General features: G+C 33.0%; 1 protein-coding gene across 1 annotated transcript in view; it reads left to right on the top strand.

The window, feature by feature from the left end:
* Positions 1-16,998, top strand: part of Rnf169 (ring finger protein 169) — a 111,951-nt gene that overhangs the window by 52,699 nt on the left and 42,254 nt on the right. Inside the window, exon 3 of the mRNA XM_048787883.1 lies at positions 3,304-3,377. Coding sequence (XP_048643840.1) covers positions 3,304-3,377 — 74 coding nt within the window. The remainder of the gene's footprint in view (positions 1-3,303; positions 3,378-16,998) is intronic.

Raw genomic sequence — 16,998 nt, 5'->3', positions numbered from 1 at the left:
GGATGTAGCGCGTTACCGCTTGAGCCACATCCCTAGCCCTAAAAAAATCATCATTTTTTACAAGGAATCTCTACAAATAATTTTTGGTTTCTTATGTTGGATAGTAGACTTATTTACAAGCCAGAATAAGAATTATTCTCCTTGTGTTGCTCTCCAAATGAAAAATAAAAATTTAGATTTTTTTAAAGGTAGATCTGAGATTGAATCTTACGGTTTGTACCAAAAGAAACTATGGCAAAATTTATTATATCTTGACCTGAAAAGGGTCTTTGCAAATATGATACAAAATGCAGAAGACATAAAAGAAAAGTTTGAATAATGTAACTATAAAAAAAACCTCTAAGAGGGGCTGGGGATGTGGCTCAAGCAGTAGCGTGCTCGCCTGGCATGCGTGCGGCCCGGGTTCGATCCTCAGCACCACATACAGAACAAAGATGTTGTGTCTGCCAAATACTAAAAATAAAATATTAAAATTCTCTCTCATCTCTCCCTCTTTGAAAAAAAAAAAAAAAAAAACCTCTAAGAAAAGTCAAGACAATTGATACAGTAGGAAAAGCACTTCTGTTCATGTAACACAGAACTAATTTTCCTAATATAGAGCGCTGTAACAAATCAAGAAGAAACAGTTAATAGAATAAAGGATGAAAGGTACTCAATTTCACTCACAAAATTAAATAAATGATTTCACATTTTAGATTGACAGAGTTAAATTTTCAATACAGTTGTTTTGGAAAAGATGTGAAGAAAAGGTACTCTCATATAATGCTAGTGGGATTAATTGATAAAGGTTTTAGTAAGGACAATTGGGTATTGTCTGTTAAAAAGCACATTATTTTTTGACCCAGTCATCTGATTCCAGCACTCTCTATATGGATGTATTTGCAGACATGCAAAGTGATCTATATACAGTATCACTCATTACAGAATTGTTTTAATAATCTCTGAAGAAGTGTCTGTATATAAGTCCTTCTTTTTGTTTTGAGTATTGTATTTTCTCTCAGTTTTTTTTTTTTCTTTTACCAGTTTTTCTAAATTCTGTTTACTGGTTATTTCAAAGTACCAAGTAAAAAATTGGATCAGCCAAAATTGTTAGACAGAAATCTGCTCTGAAAGTTTAATAATACAAATCATTTATTGAGGGGCTGGGGCTGTAGTTCAGTAGTAGAGCACTTGCCTAGCTGTGTGAGGCACTGGATTTTGATCCTCAGCACCACATAAAAATAAGTGGATAAAATAAAGGTATTGGGTCCATCTACAACTAAACATATTTCTAAAAATAATTTATTGAGAAAGAATATTGTATAATATAATCACCAACCAGATAGTTAGAAAGCGAGGCATGGGAAATATTTTGGCAGCCAGGATCAAAGATCAAAGTCCGAATAGTGTGAATTCTTTGAAATATTTTGAAATAGCTTTGTGACTTAGTGTATCATCAGCATTTTAAATTGTTTCTTTTTTGCTTTAAGGAATATGTATTCTATTTGTTGGGTAAAAAAAAAATGTGTATACATATGTGTATGTATGTATAAATATGTATAAATATACATGATTAAATTTGTTGATTTTATTGTCCCAGTTTTTGTATATTTTTACTTACTTGATTTGCCTAATTTATTAATTGTGATATGTTGAAACTTCCTACCATAATTTTGGATTAATTTCTTATAATCTTATTTGTTTTTCTGTGTTGTGAATTTGTACAAATTCGTGAATATTATTTTTATGAGTTGCCTTCCTTTTTTCCCCTAAAGATAGTACAGAAGACTCCTCCTCCTCCTCTTCTTCCTCCTCCTCCTCCTCTTAATCTAATGGTTCTGAATGTCTTCTGCATTCTTTTTTTAAAAATATCTTTATTTTTTTTTTGTTTACTTTTATGTGGTGCTGAGGATCGAACTCAGTGTCTCACATATGCGAGGCAAGTGCTCTGCCATTGAGCCACAACCCTAGCCCCAGCCTTCTTCAGTATACTACTAAATACTCTTAATAAAATAATTGAGACAAATGAAAAAGGACAAAAGGCAACATTTTGAGTAGCTTATATTTCTAGAGCAAAGATTTCTCAATCTCAATGGATATAGAATTATCAGGAAGTCTTAAAATTATGACTATAGTTAGATAATTAAATATACAGAAATGATGTAATACCCGATTAGGGAGAGAAAGGTGTGTGCTTTCTTCTCCTTTTTGATAGCATTTTTTATTCCTATTCTACAGTTTGGTTTTTACCATATATTTAACTATGTGTGCTGTCTATGGACCTAATGGCTCAGATTTAAAATTGTCTAGAGAAGGAGAGAAGACATAACTACAGCTGAGAAAACAACATAAAAATTTAACAGTATATGTATTTATGTTGTGATTAGATAGTCAAGGGTTGAGAGAAAACAGTATTTTAGAAAGAATTAGTAATCAGTCTGTGGAGAACCTTGAAGGATATATTGAGAGGTTTTGACTTTATTTTGTAGTCTGATCAAAACCACTGAAAGCTTTAAGGATAAAAAAATATCAGGTAACATACTGAAAATATATACAAGATTGTATACAGGTTATATGCAGGAAAACACTTTGGCAGTGTTGAGAAAGAAATACAAAAATACAAGGTTCTGAGTAAAACTTTAGCTCATTTAAAATGCTACTTGGTAACACTGAACCTAGGAACTTTATTTTATTTTATTTTTAGTTCATTATTACATTCCCAGTCCTTATTTTTTGAGACATATTCTCGCTAAAGTTACTCAGGGTTATTAAATTTCTGAGGCTATCTTTGAACTTGAGATCTACCCCCTTCAGCCTCCCAAGTAGCTGGGATTACAGACGTGCATCATTGTGTACTGCTAAACTAAGAGCTTTAAATATAGTTTTCCTTTAAGGTCTTTTAACATGTTACTTTTATCAGTGAGCTCCTATTAGACTGCTCTATATGAAACAACTTTTTCCTTGCACCCTACATTTATTTTTTTTTTCCCATAGCATTTATTCTGTGTGTGTGAATTGTATGTGTGTATACACACGTACACACATACATACATACATACATACATACTTGTTTGTTTCTACCATGAGGTTGTAAGCTCTGTAAGAGCAAAGACTATATTTGCTGAGTACTTCTTCCAGTGTTTAGAATAGTATTTGATTTATAACCTTTAATAAATATTTGTTAAATGAATAAATTAATATTCAAATTAAGACGATCACAATTTTTTATGTAATTTATAATGTGGGGGTAACAGTATGACAAGGTCTTGGTTCCTTCCTAGAAAATCCTATTTAAAAGTATTTTTATTTTCCTTTCACCTTTAGAATTTATATTCAGAGCACCAATCAAAATAAGCAAGCCTGGGGAACTTCGTGAGGAATATGAATGCTTGAGAAAGGTATAGTATACATATTATCATGACATTTATTTTCCTTTTTAATATTTATTTATTTATTCATTTTTAGTTGTAGTTGTCAATACCTTTATTTTTTTACGTGGTGCTGAGAATTGAACCCAGGATCTCGCATGCTCTAGGCAAGTGCTCTACCACTGAGCCACAACTCCAGCCCCGTGACATTAATTTTCTTAATGTCAAAATAATGACATTAAAGATTGTTTAATGAGAGTATGGTTAACTAGTTTTTAAAAATTTACAACGCAGAACCTGTCTTCCTTCATAATATTTATTCTAGCCTGGTTAGATTTGGAGCTCTAATAGAAATAAACTTTAAAAACAACTTTTCAGTTGTCTTTTTAAAAATGGAAGTGTAGCTTATAGGGCCTATCACACACCTGCAACAGTAACAGTCTACCAAACAAACAAACAAACAAAAAACCCCCAACATATATTTGTGTGTATGTGTTTTTTATTTTTTCTTGGCATCTTTAACAATTCTCCTTGCTAATACTCACTTTGATTATTTTTTCTTATCTTGTAAGGTTACTCTAATTACATGTAGCTAATACTGTCTTTTTATTGCTTTTATTCTATTAAGTACTCCAAAAGAATTATAATGGAGACCAGTAAGGGGGTAGTTAAATAATTTCTTAATTAGAAAATGTTTTATATTGAGGAAGCTTTTGGCTGTATTCACATAAATCTTATTTTTGTTGTTTTCAAACTAACTGGGAACCACCTGTAGAAGACAGACTTCGGAAAGTCTAGGAATAAGATGTATGTTGCTGGATTTGTATAGCTCTTTCCCTGCACTACTACTGCTCATCTAGCTTTATAATTGATTAGGTAATCATTCTACTTAATGTTTTAAATAATCCATTTAACCTGAATTAGGCAACATAAATCAGGTGAGACAATAATGATACTGTAGCATTTTCAATAGGATTGAATTTTAAAATATGTAATAAGATCATGCTAAAGAGAAAATAATGGAAAACTGTGCTTGATTACTATATTTTCTTTGATATTCTCTTAAATGAGAGTGCCAAGTATTGATTTGATCCTTATGATTTTTTAATATTTTTACTGTGAGGTTTTAAATCATAATTTTTTTTCTATATAGGAAGAAAATATTTACAGGGATCACACATCTGAAGACCAACAGATTGTCTTAAATAAAGTTCCAAAATATGTAGATATTTACTTCTAATATGTCTTTTCAGAAACTTTGATAATATGGACATTTTAAAGCTATTAGTTTGAAGATAATCTTAAAGAGAGAGAAAACAAGGAGTTGGGGTTAGAAACCAGAGGCATAGTAAGAGTCATAGGAGAGAAACTATCCTTTTGTTTTTGTCTGAGAAAGGGACAGGGCAGGCATATTAAAAACATCATACCTGATGGTATGATGTTGAGTGAAGCTAGGACAATCTTATTCTGTGTAAACTGGATTGGTTTTGAGAAACACTCACCTATGTTATTTTGGGTTAGTTACAAGTTAGCTCTAGCTGGGTGTGGCAGCACATACCTATAATCCCAGTGGCTTAGGAGGCTGAGACAGGAGGATCACATGTTCAAGGCCAAACTCAGCAACTTAGGCTCTAAGCAAATTAGTAAGACCCTGTCTCAAACTGACAACTCCCAAAAGGGCTGGGAATGTAGCTCAGTGGTAAAGTGCCTCTGGGTTAAATTTCTGGTACCCCCCCCCCCCAAAAAAAAAAAAACCACACTCAAACAAAACCAAAAAACCTCTGGGACCCTATCTCCTACTCTAATTATTTAAGTTATCCTACATCCATTGTACAACTTGGAAAAATAAACATTAAAATCATAAGATCTAAGGGCACTTATATGGCACATCCATACAAAGGAGTACTGTTCAACAATATTAAGGAATGAATCACTGATACATGGTACCATGTGGATGATCCTCAAAAAGATGCTAAATGAAAGAAGTCAGATCCAAGAAATCATATAGTGTATGATTCTATTTATAGAAAATGTCCAGAGTAGACAGATATATAGAGACAGGTGATGGATTAGTGATTGATTGGAACAGGGGGTGGGAACAAAAATTAGTGGTAAATAAACATGAAGGATATTATTGGAGTGATAAAGATCTCTAAAACTGACTTGTGATGTGTTCCACGACTTAGTAAATTTACTAAAAATTGCTGAATTGTATACTTGAAATAGATGAATTATATGATATGTAAGATATCATATAATAAAGTTGTAAAAATATTAAAAGGCACTAAATTTGGGTGGAGAACTAGATAGAGAAAAAAGATGTCTCTTAGGATGCATATTTTATGAACAAAGCAGTAATTATCAAGATGAATCCTCTGGAGAGGAACACCTTTAAATGTTTCTACTGAGCATGGGATAGTAAGTGGATGGTAATTATTTCTATATAACATTATTAATTTGATATGTAACAAACTACTAATATACTTTTTATTGGGCTAGGGTTGTGGCTTAGTGGTAGAGTGCTTGCCTAGCATGCGTGAGGCACTGGGTTTGATCTTCAGCACCACATAAAAATGAACAAAATAAAGGCATTCTGTTCATCTACAACTACAAAAAATTAAAAAAAAAATATATATATACTTTTTATTTAGTAGACTTTGTTTTTTTTAAGTGACAATAAAAACTTTTATGAGGGTTATAAGAAGTTTAACAAGAAATTTTATTCCTATAATTCTAGTTTGCTTAAAGGGCATTAATTTTATTTGATAATCATAGAATCTACTACTCATGGGAGATTTGGGGAAAACAAGCTTGGAATGAGTGGACTACTATGGAATGAAAGTGATTCTTTTCGGACACTGGAGCAGGTTCTGGGGCTTACTATATAGATAGAGAGGTGGGTTTCTCAATGTTTTTTCTAACCAAGGACCTTTGAGTTTTATGCTTACTGAAGTTAGTATGAGTTTCTAAATTTTAAGATCCTAAAGATAGGTTTGTATTTCTAAATATGTTAATTTTTCTTTTCTTCCTGTTATGTGTTGTACTTAATTTTGCTTTTTTAAAAATAAATTCAGAAATATGCAAAGTGTGAAAGTCTCTCTTTACTTTTCTTCCCACTCTCTTCCCCAAGGTTATTGGTATTAATATTGTATATCTTAGACTGTTTATGTGTTATACACATGCACACACACATTTAGTCTTCTTTAGTTTAAATGAGATCATGATGTGTATTCATTTATTAATCAGATTTTTGTGATGCCCTAGTATGGGCCAGACACTAGGGATATAGTGCTGAAGAAAACATTGTTCCTTTACCTCAGTGAGATTCCTTTCTAGGGTTAAAGACAGAAAATAAATAAGCAAACAAGTATTTAACATATAAAAATAAAGCAGGGTAAGAAGAATTGTAAGAGTGGGAGGAGTCACAAAAAGTCAGTTTCATATAAAAAGTTAGAGGTCTCTTGGAGAAGACACATTTGAGTTGAGATGTGAAAGAAGTGAGGGAAGAGCATTCCAGGCAAAGGAAGCAACAAATGCAAAGGCTCTGTTATAGTTTAGATCTAGAATGTCCTTCAGAGCCTTATGTGTTGAAGGCTTGATTCCCAGTGCAGAAGTATTTAGAGGTGAGGCTCTTTGGGGGAAGTGATTGAATCATGAGGGCTCTACCCTCATCATGGATTAATCAGTCCATTGATGAATTCACAATTTGATGGCATTATTAAGAGCTAGTAGAAACTTTAGGAGGTGGGGCCTAGTTAGAGGAAATAGGTGACTAGGAGAATGTCCTTGAAGGGTATATCATATCCCTGGCCTCTTCTTTTTTCCCCCACTTCCTGATTGCCATGAATTAAGTAGCTGTGCTCTGCTGTGTGTTCCCTGCAATCATGTTCTGCCTTACCACAGGCCCATAGCAATGGGCCCAAGTGGCCTTGGACTGAAACCTTGAGCAACTAAACCTTTCTCCTTTGTTTTTCTCAAGTATTTTATCACAGAAGCTGACTAACACAGGCTCTGAGACACAAAAAGTTTGGCTTGTTCAAGTGTTAAAGAGTTTCAGTATGTCTGGAGCTGAATAGTGGAAGCAGAATTGTGGTGGGATTTAGAAAGAGATCAGTTGGGAGAGATTGAAGGACCAGGTCAGAGAAGGCCTAGTTTATCTTTTAAAGGACCTCAATTTAATTTAGGTGTGATGGGAAACAGGCAATACACAGTCTCACTTATAATTTTAAAAGGTTTTATGTTGCTATGAGAGAAAAAAAACTATAGTGAGCCTAGGAGTCAGAATTTGTATTTACTGTAAATAGCAGAGATCTCTAAATAAATTTGAGATTTCTGCTAAGTGAGTAGATTGTAGCTACTCTAGCCAAAAAAAAAAAAAAGGATAACTATGTGAAATAATGGATATGTTAACTTGCTTACTGTAATAGTTTTACTATTTGTATGTATCCCATAATGTCATATTGTATACCTTAAATATGCACAATAAATTTATTTCAAAACAACAACAAATGAGGGTTTTATTTTCATCAAGTGTAAGAATATGAGAAGTAGGCAATATAGGGCTGATAAGATAGCTCAGTGACATCAGAAATTTGAACTCACCAGGTGTAATCCCAGCAGTTAGGGTGGCTGAGACAGGAGAACTTCGAGTTCAAAGCCAGCCTCAGCAAAAGCGAGACACTAAGCAACTCAGTGAGACTCTGTCTCTAATTTTAAAAAATGCAAAATAGGGCTGGGGTTGTGGCTCAGTGGTCAAGTGCCCCTGAGTTCAATCCCCAGTATCAAAAAAAAAAAAAAAAAAATTGTAATTTGAATTTTTGTTTTTCTGTTGAGACATCTTCAAGAGTGCCTGTCTCCTTGTAATATGAGATGGCTGATTTTTCTCTAGAAGCACATCCAGGCTGTAGGCAGAAGTCAGCTGAATTGTTAATTCAAGTTTAATTTAATTTAAAGGAACTCAAATTTAAGTTCCTTTAAAGAGCTTTTCCTAAAAACCTCCTGCCTGTACCTAAATTTTTGTTTTTGTCCACTGTCACAAACTCCCTTTTGCTGTTAAGGAGGCTGGGAAACATAGTGTTAAATGAGGAACACTATCTTCCTGACTAAATAAATTTGAGATTATCTTCCAGAGTCAGGAAGATAATCAGTAAAATCCTTACTATGGGTAGTAAGGAAAGACAAAATAGATGTGAGCTAAGTAACTAGCAGTTTCTATATTGTGGAACAACAATATAAATAAGACCAGTTAGGATATTTTGGGGGTAAGCAATATGCTAAGATTAACTAGTTTTGTCAGAAGTATGACACAGATACAGTAAAATTGAAGGTGTATATAAGAGAGTTATAATTTTGGTTCATGAATCCAGGTTATTTAAGGAGGGGATTGAGAACATGAGGGTATTAGGGCCAGTTGATGGGAAGTATTGATGGTGAGAAAGAATTGCAAAAGGAAGACCACTACTGAACAAGTAAAACTGGGAAACTAGGAAGTGGTGGTTTAAATGTGAGAGGCTTAAATGGGAAGTAGTTAAATTGGGAGGTGTTATGTTATTGCATATCATGCACAAGGTTTAAGGTATGAAAGTGGGAGTAAATAGGTGAAGTAGATAGAGTAAAAGGTTTAAGGAAGAGGTGAAGGAACTGATAAAGAAGTTTTCAGGAATGACCACTGTAATACTGTACTGAACAGAGACTAAAATTTAGGTGAAATTTAGTTTTTCTCTGAATGAGGGGGGAATGACAAAAAGGGGTCATGGGTATTATAATATGATGGTAAATAGTTCACAGGAGCTAGGATTTTTGAGGAATATTATGATCTGTAACTTGCTTTTTTTGTTTAACCATTTTAAAAAAACACAATTTTTATCCTGCATGATTTTTCATAGTATAGGTGAGGCATAATTCACTTAACCATTTCATTAAAAAGACTTTTTCAAACTATTCTTTCACCAACACTGAAAATAATTCTTTTTCCTCAAATCTTTGCCAGACTTTTTTCATTGTTTTTGATACTGTTATTAAAAAACAAGGGAACCCACCCGGGAACCCCCCCCTCACCTTGTGGTAGCTCCAGTTCCTTTTTATTTCAAAAATAAGTTCTGTTACTTTGCTCTTAAAAAGAAAAGAAAAATGATACATCTATTTTTGTCTAGGATTTCTTGTTTATTACATTTAGATGTGAAAACCATTTCTGTATTTGTGATCTTGATTTCCGATGGCATGGTTTTGTTTTTCTGTGTGTGTGTGTGGTTTTTTTGTTTTTGTTTTTGTTACCAGGGATTGAACCCAGGGGTGCTTAACCTCTGAGCCACCTCCCCAGCCCTTTTTTATGTTTTATGTGGAGACAGAGTCTGAGTTACTTAGGGCCTCACTGAGTTCCTAAGGTTGGCTTTGAACTCAAAATCCTCCTGCCTCAGCCTCCCAAGCTGCTGGGATTACTGGTGTGTGCCACCACACCTGGCTGTTTTTCTGTTTTTATTATATTATTAAAAGAAGTTTTCTTTTTTCTAAGTGGAAGGAAAGTATTAACACATGCTCAGTCCTCCATCTTAACACATTGATTAAGGGAAAGAATTTTGTTGTATTCATTTTTGTTACATAAAGGATTACAATAAATGGTTAGATTAGTTTATTGCTTATACCATTATTTCTTCTTCTTATTCAGCTTGTGAGATGCTTGATTTCGACCATATGGTTATAATAATTTCTTTACATTGGAGTTGGGAAACATGTAATCCAGTATGTTCTTGTTTGTCTTCTTTGAATTACTGGACTCTTGAGAAATTGAATGTAGAGGGAAAGACCCCAAAACCAGTCTTTTTATGCATATCTCCCTGGTTTCTGTAGTGAAAAAGATAGAACTGCTTTTTAGAATTCTGTGCTTCACATGAATGGTATAGGCTTTCTCTTAATTGGTTCTTTTTTTTTTCCCTCTCCCCTTGTTTTTGAGAAATATTTTCTCCCCACTGTTGACTATATTATTTAAGTAGTAAACATGCCATTTATAGCCCCTACCCAGAGAACAAGAGTAATAAGATGCGGTCAGTGGCTTGCTGAAGTGAATAAATAGCGTGATAAGGGAGTCATTATCTTTTGTGAAGAGTTTTTTTTTTTTTTTTTTTTTTTGAGAATGTAAAGTTTAAAAAAAAAGAATGTAAAGTTTTAGGGTCTAATTGAAATTGTATTTTAAAAAATTTTATTATCTTTTTGCCTTGAACGTAAAATAAGATGTACTTGATTAAAACTTGAACATTTCGCTTAAATCTGTTTGGCTGTGCAATGTATCTTAAATCTGTTTGTCCATGCCAGAATGTTCAACTAACGTCCCCTTTTTTCTCTTGTTTATGTATTTTAAAATAAGCTTATATTTACCTAGAAAGTTTAAAATATGTTTGTTACACTAAAGAAGAAAGCACGTTGTGGGTTTATGTAAACATGTCTTTTTCTATTAGATGGTAAAATCTTTCAAGATGGATCTGTTTTTTAGTCTCTTTATCTCGACCACATCTAAAAATCTTCCATATAAGTGTTCATCAAATGCTTATTAAATTGTTGATCATCTAATTTTGAAGCCTCATCTTTTATGACAAATGATTTATGTATGGATGTACAGCTGGTTCATGATAGAGCTTGAAGCATTTTAAGATTTCTGAGGTTTTTGTTGCTACACTATTTGCTATTTTTTTCTTCTCTCCTCTAAAATGTTACGTAATATTTGAAGAAATGCCCACTTTTGGTATGTGTTGGCATGCTTCTTTCTAGAACCAGAAAATAGTTCCAGGATCTCATATCTTTAAAAACAGATAAAATATGTGGAACCATGGAGAAAGAAAAACTCTCAATATTAAAAATTTTAATTTTGACTCCACAAGGGAAAAACGGTTAGCTGTAGGATGCTCAAAATCTGAAGAATGTTAGACATTTTTATATTCACAACTACCCAGATGGGGAAAAACAGCTTTATCAAGTAATGAGCTTTTCAAAAAAAAAAAAAAAGTCATACTTGGAAAATTCAAAACATGATCTAAATAAATTTAATTAGAGGAGAAAGTTTTTTAGGTTATTTTTATACTGTGCTATTTATCCTTGTTACTTTTATATTTATGAGGAAGACCAGCAGTTATACATTTAAGTTAATTATTATAACTGTTTTCAAGGTTTAGAGAATAATTTAAATAAAGCCACTTGATTCCTATATGGAAACCAAACTAAGGAATCTTCTAGAAGTAGCTACAACTATCCTCTTATAAAAAATAAAATATTTTGTTAAAATTTCCAATTAGTGAGTCTTTTAATAAACAAAATAGCTTTATTTTTCATACTTACAAAAGAATTGTTAAAAAAACCCACAAAAATATCAGTTTATTAAAAAGGTTTAAAAGAAAAATTACCAGTAATCCTGATATCTAATAACCATACTTAAATGTCTTAAATTTAAGCTTAAGACCTTTTAAAAAAAAGATTTAGGATCAGCTATACATGCTATTTTTATTGCCCCCTTTTAATTTAGCTTTCTATATAGATCTATGTCAACATTTTAAAGGTTGTATAGAATTATAGAAAATATTGTGATATATATATATGCATGTGTTTTCTTTAAAGCCAAAACCATTCAGGAATCAGGAATAACTTTTTTTTTTTTTAACTTTTTAAAAAATTATTTATTCATTCTAATTTGTTATACATGATGGCAGAATGCCATTCATTTCATATTACACATATAGAGCACAATTTTTCAAGTCAATGATTGTACACAAAGTATTTTCACACCATTCATGTCTTCATACATGTACTTAGGGTAATGCTGTCTAACTCATTCCACCATCATTCCTACCCCCTTGCCCTCTCCCTTCCCCTCCCTCCCCTTTGCACTATCTAAAGTTCCTCCATTCCTCCCATGCTCCCCCTCCATCACCATTATGAGTCAGCATCCTCATATCAAAGAAAACATTCGCCCTTTGGTTTTTGGGATTGGCTTGCCTCACTTAGCATTACATTCTTTTACTCCATCCATTTACCTGCAAATGCCATGACTTATTCTTTTTTAATGCTGAGCAATGTTCCATTGTGTATATATACCAAAGTTTCCCTATTCATTCATCTACTGAAGGGCATCTGGATTGGTTCCACAATTTAGCTTTTGTGAATTGTGCTTCTATAAACATTGATATGGCTGTGTCCCTGTGGTATGATGTTTTTAAGTCCTTTGTGTATAAACTGAGGAGTGGGATAGCTGGGTCAAATGGTGGTTCCAAGGAATAACTTTTAAAAAGAATTATATACACACACACACACACACACACACACACTGGGGCTGGGGCTCAGTGGTGGAGCGCTTGCCTGGCATGTGAGATGAATTGGGTTCGATTCTCAGCACCACATATAAATAAATAAAATAAAGGTCATCAACAACTAAAAAATTATTTTAAAAAAATTAAAAGACAATATATAAAAATATTTCACAGGTAAATTGATTTTTCATATCCCATCTCTAGCCAGATTGTGTAAAACTTCATAAGTAATCTGCTTTAGGTATTGATTACTCTGAATTGGGACTTCATTATATTTTTTCTAGATTTAAGTGAAAGTTTAAAGACTTATTTACTATTTATATCTGAGAATCATTTTTTTTTGTTTATCTAAGACTTTAAAAACAAATTGAAGTACTTAATAAATCACAATAGAGATTATGTGGTTGTTTTACCCTAACTTAAGAGGCAGCACTATAGTAATTAAGAGCTGACTGCCTGTATTCAAATCCCTACAACTGTCTCTTCCTTGTACATGAAGTGGGACATTTACTCTTGCCATGTCTCAGCTTTCTGGTCTCTAAAATGTATTCCATAGTAGCTTGCTTGTTAAGGTTATTGTGAAATAGTGCTGGCACATAGAAATGTTAAGTATTAATTATTTTTACTTGGAATTCTAAAAAGTCTACTACAAAGTAACCCTCACCATTGGTGCTATAAATATATTTGGATAAAAAATGGAAGATTGACAAAAGATTGTAGTTGGAAGCTGAAAAGTTAGGGATGTGAAGCACAAATGGATTCTCAATTTCCTTGAACTTTGAGGAGTGAAGGCCTGTCTTTGCCTTTTAATGATCAACAACTTAGAACTTGACCTAAGTGTCTTCCTCATTTTTTAACCTTTTAGATTGGCAGCTAAACATATGAGTTATACAGTAATTGCTGGATCAATTTATGAGTAAACTTAAACATCTACAATTAATTTTATATGCATTTCTTCATAATGTATGTAAGAATCTAAAACTGGTACTGAGATAATTTTAAATGCCTTATTCATTACATAAACGAGAAAATTAGAAAAAATGTTATTTTAGCTTAAATGTTTCAGATATGCTTAATTCTAACATTTAAATATGAAGGTGTTCGAGAATTTAAAGGAAAGAGAATCATCGGTGTGGTGTCTTTAAAATTTTGTAAGAATCATAAGAACAAATCATTTGCTTTGATGCTCTTTATGTGATTGTTCAAGTAAAAGTTATGGCTTTACCATGTGTGCCAGAGAACATTTACTAGAATTTGAGGATACTGTGAAATTGAAGCTGAGAATAGTCCTAGTTCACCCATAGTACATTGTTTTTGTGGACAACATCAACAGTAGTTAGCTATTAGACCCAATAGAAATGGTAGTTGTTGGTGTCAAATGAGAGCCTAGGAACCAGACAGAGGATACAAAGTATTGATTGCTTTAGATACCAAAGTAAATTGAAATGTTCTGATGCCTATTTGATTATCTAATAATTTCATTATATTATGAAGCATGATTTTGAAGTAGTAGACCCCAATTCTTTTTTTGTACTGGAGATTGAACTCAGGGGTGCTTACCCACTGAACCACATTGCAGTGCTTTTTATTTTTTATTTTGAGACAGGGTCTCACTAAATTGCTGAGGTTGGCCTTGAATTTGCAATCCTCCTGCCACACCCTCCTGAGTTGCTGGGGATTATAGGCATGTGCCTTACACACCCAGCTCCCACCTCTTTTTATTTTTTTAACCAGTTTGTATTCTCCTTAAAAAAAAAAAAAAAATATATATATATATATATATATATATATATATTTAGTTGTCAATGTACCTTTATTTTATTTATTGATACATGGTGTTGAGAATCGAATCCAGTGCCTCACACATGCTAGGCAAGCACTCTGCCATTGAGCCACAACCCTATCCCTATATTATTTTTATAAAATCCCTGTATGAATTTAAAATACTTAAAAATATCTTCTACTGAGAATAGGCCCTAGAAATCAACAAAAAATGTATTAAACCTGTTTATTAAGATGGTGATGTTTAGTGGGTACAATCTTATGGAATATAAGCATATTATTTGTTATATTTTCCAAAAATATATTGAAAATTAACTTAAAGCTTCCCAAATACTCTCTTTGTAAAGCACCCTAGGTGTCTGGAGTCCCAGTTTGAGACGTATTGGCCCAGAGATGACTAGAGAGGGAAATGTGCATAACTCATAATTTACTGAATGTTTTCACATCATATTTTTCTAAGAAAAATCTGATATCATTTATTAGAGGAAAATTAAACAACATGGAGCTGTATGATCCTACAGTTCTCATAAGATAGTTTAGTATTATAGGTAGTAGACTATTTTACTAATTCAGATAAGAAAATGATTAGTGATCTTCTAGTCTCTAATTGCCATTGGGTAGCACTCCTCCACCAACCCTGGACTCAGGGCTCATGGTCAGATTGGTTACCTTTTATAGTGGAATTGATAGTGTCATGTAATTTTTTTTTGTCTGTTCAATTTCATCATTCACTTCAATAGCATTCTACTAGAATGTAAGCCCTATGTGAACAACTTCAGCTTCTTTGATCAGAGCTATATCCTTAGTACTGAAATTTGCCAGACACACACATTCTGGTGCTCTGTAAATATTTGTGAAACTAAATTTATTGTACACCCAGTATCTGGAAATAAAGGGTCCCTGATCAAAAGAAGCTCACAGAGTCTGGGAGAATAGAGATTTGGAAACAAAGTAACTGAACACAGATAGTGTTAGAAGTCCATGATAAATAAGTGGAAGCTAGAGAAGAAAATGGAAAAGAAAGGTGGGGATAGGGATCTCATGAAAATCAAAGGGCGATCAGTAGAATAGAGGAAAGGAACCTGGGGAGGTAAGAGGGAAGGGAAAGGGGAAATAGTGAGGAATGATATTGAAATTATATTATTATGTTGTGTTCATGTATAAATATGTAGCAACAAATCCCACCATTATGTACAACTAAATACATCAATAGAAAATGTGAGGAAAAGAAAGTCCACGATAGGTCAATGTTCTGGGTACTATTAAATGTATTTTAAGATTGGGTCTCATTTGAAATAGTGGTGTGTGTGTGTGTATATGTCTGTGTGTCTCTGGGGATGTGTTTACACACACACACACACACACACACACACACACTCTCACTCTGGAGTCCACACTTAGCATTCAAAAGATCATAATCAGAACTTGCATTTCATGGGCTAAGTCCTTCAGTTATTTTTGTTATCAGCCAGCATGTGAGGCTTGTTAATTAGCATAATAAATGTTATAAATAATTTCTAAATTTTTAATTTTTGTAATATTTAAACAAATGTAAAAATGAGAATAAAATGAACTTCCATGTATCTATAACCTAGATTCAGATTCATAATCAGTTGACAAACAATAATTTTTATTGTGAATTGAACATTATTCCAGATTCATGGGTTGTCTAGAAGTATTATATAGGTATCCATGCTCTTGTATGAACAGATATTAAGAAAAACAGTGAATTTGGACCATTAAACCTTGTACAAAAATTAACTAAAAATGAGTAAAGACCTAAAACTATAAATAAGATAAAAACATACAGCAAAACTTCATGACATAGGATTTGGTAGTGATTTCTTTGATAGGGCATTAAAGGTACAGTCAACAAAAGAAAAATTTGACAAATTGGACTTCCCCAAAATTGTTAAAATACATCAAAAGACATTATCAACAAAGTAAAAAGAAAACCTACAAAATGAGAGAAAATATTTGCAATCCTAATATGATAAGGGATTATCTAGAATATATAAAGAACTCTTAAAATTCAGTAACAAAAAACCCAACCTGATTCAAAGATGGGCAAAGTATTTAAATAGACATTTCTCTAAAGATATCAAAAAACCAAAAGACATAAAAAGATGCTCAACATCACCAATATTGAGGAAATATAAGTTAAAAACTACAATGAAATGCCAACTTCACACCCTTTAGGTTGCCTACTGTAAACCCCGAAAATAACAAGTGCTGGCAGGGACGTGAAGTAATTGGAACTCTTGTGTACTGTTGTTGGGAATATAAAATCCATGTGGAAAATAATGTGGTGGCTTATTATATGATCCAGCAATAGTCTTTCTTATTATATACCCAGAAGGACTGAAAGCAGGGACTTGAAGTGGTAACTGTGTGGTACACCTGTTGTGTATACTTTAGCCCACACAGGCTTCATAAATGAAGGTTCAGTTATATGAGAAATCCGAAGGGAGTTTGAATTAAAGAGACAGACTCTAATTACCTTTAAACCAGCTCCAGGATGGCGTCTCCTTCCTCCAGCCTCAAGCTACCTATTAGGGTAGCAAGGTTTACTGAAGAGG

The sequence above is a fragment of the Marmota marmota genome, unplaced genomic scaffold (genome assembly GCF_001458135.2).
Source record: "Marmota marmota marmota unplaced genomic scaffold, marMar, whole genome shotgun sequence".
Classification (NCBI taxonomy): Eukaryota; Metazoa; Chordata; class Mammalia; order Rodentia; family Sciuridae; genus Marmota; species Marmota marmota.
Note: the sequence above shows the minus strand (reverse complement) of the source record. Positions and strands in the feature narration are given on the sequence as shown.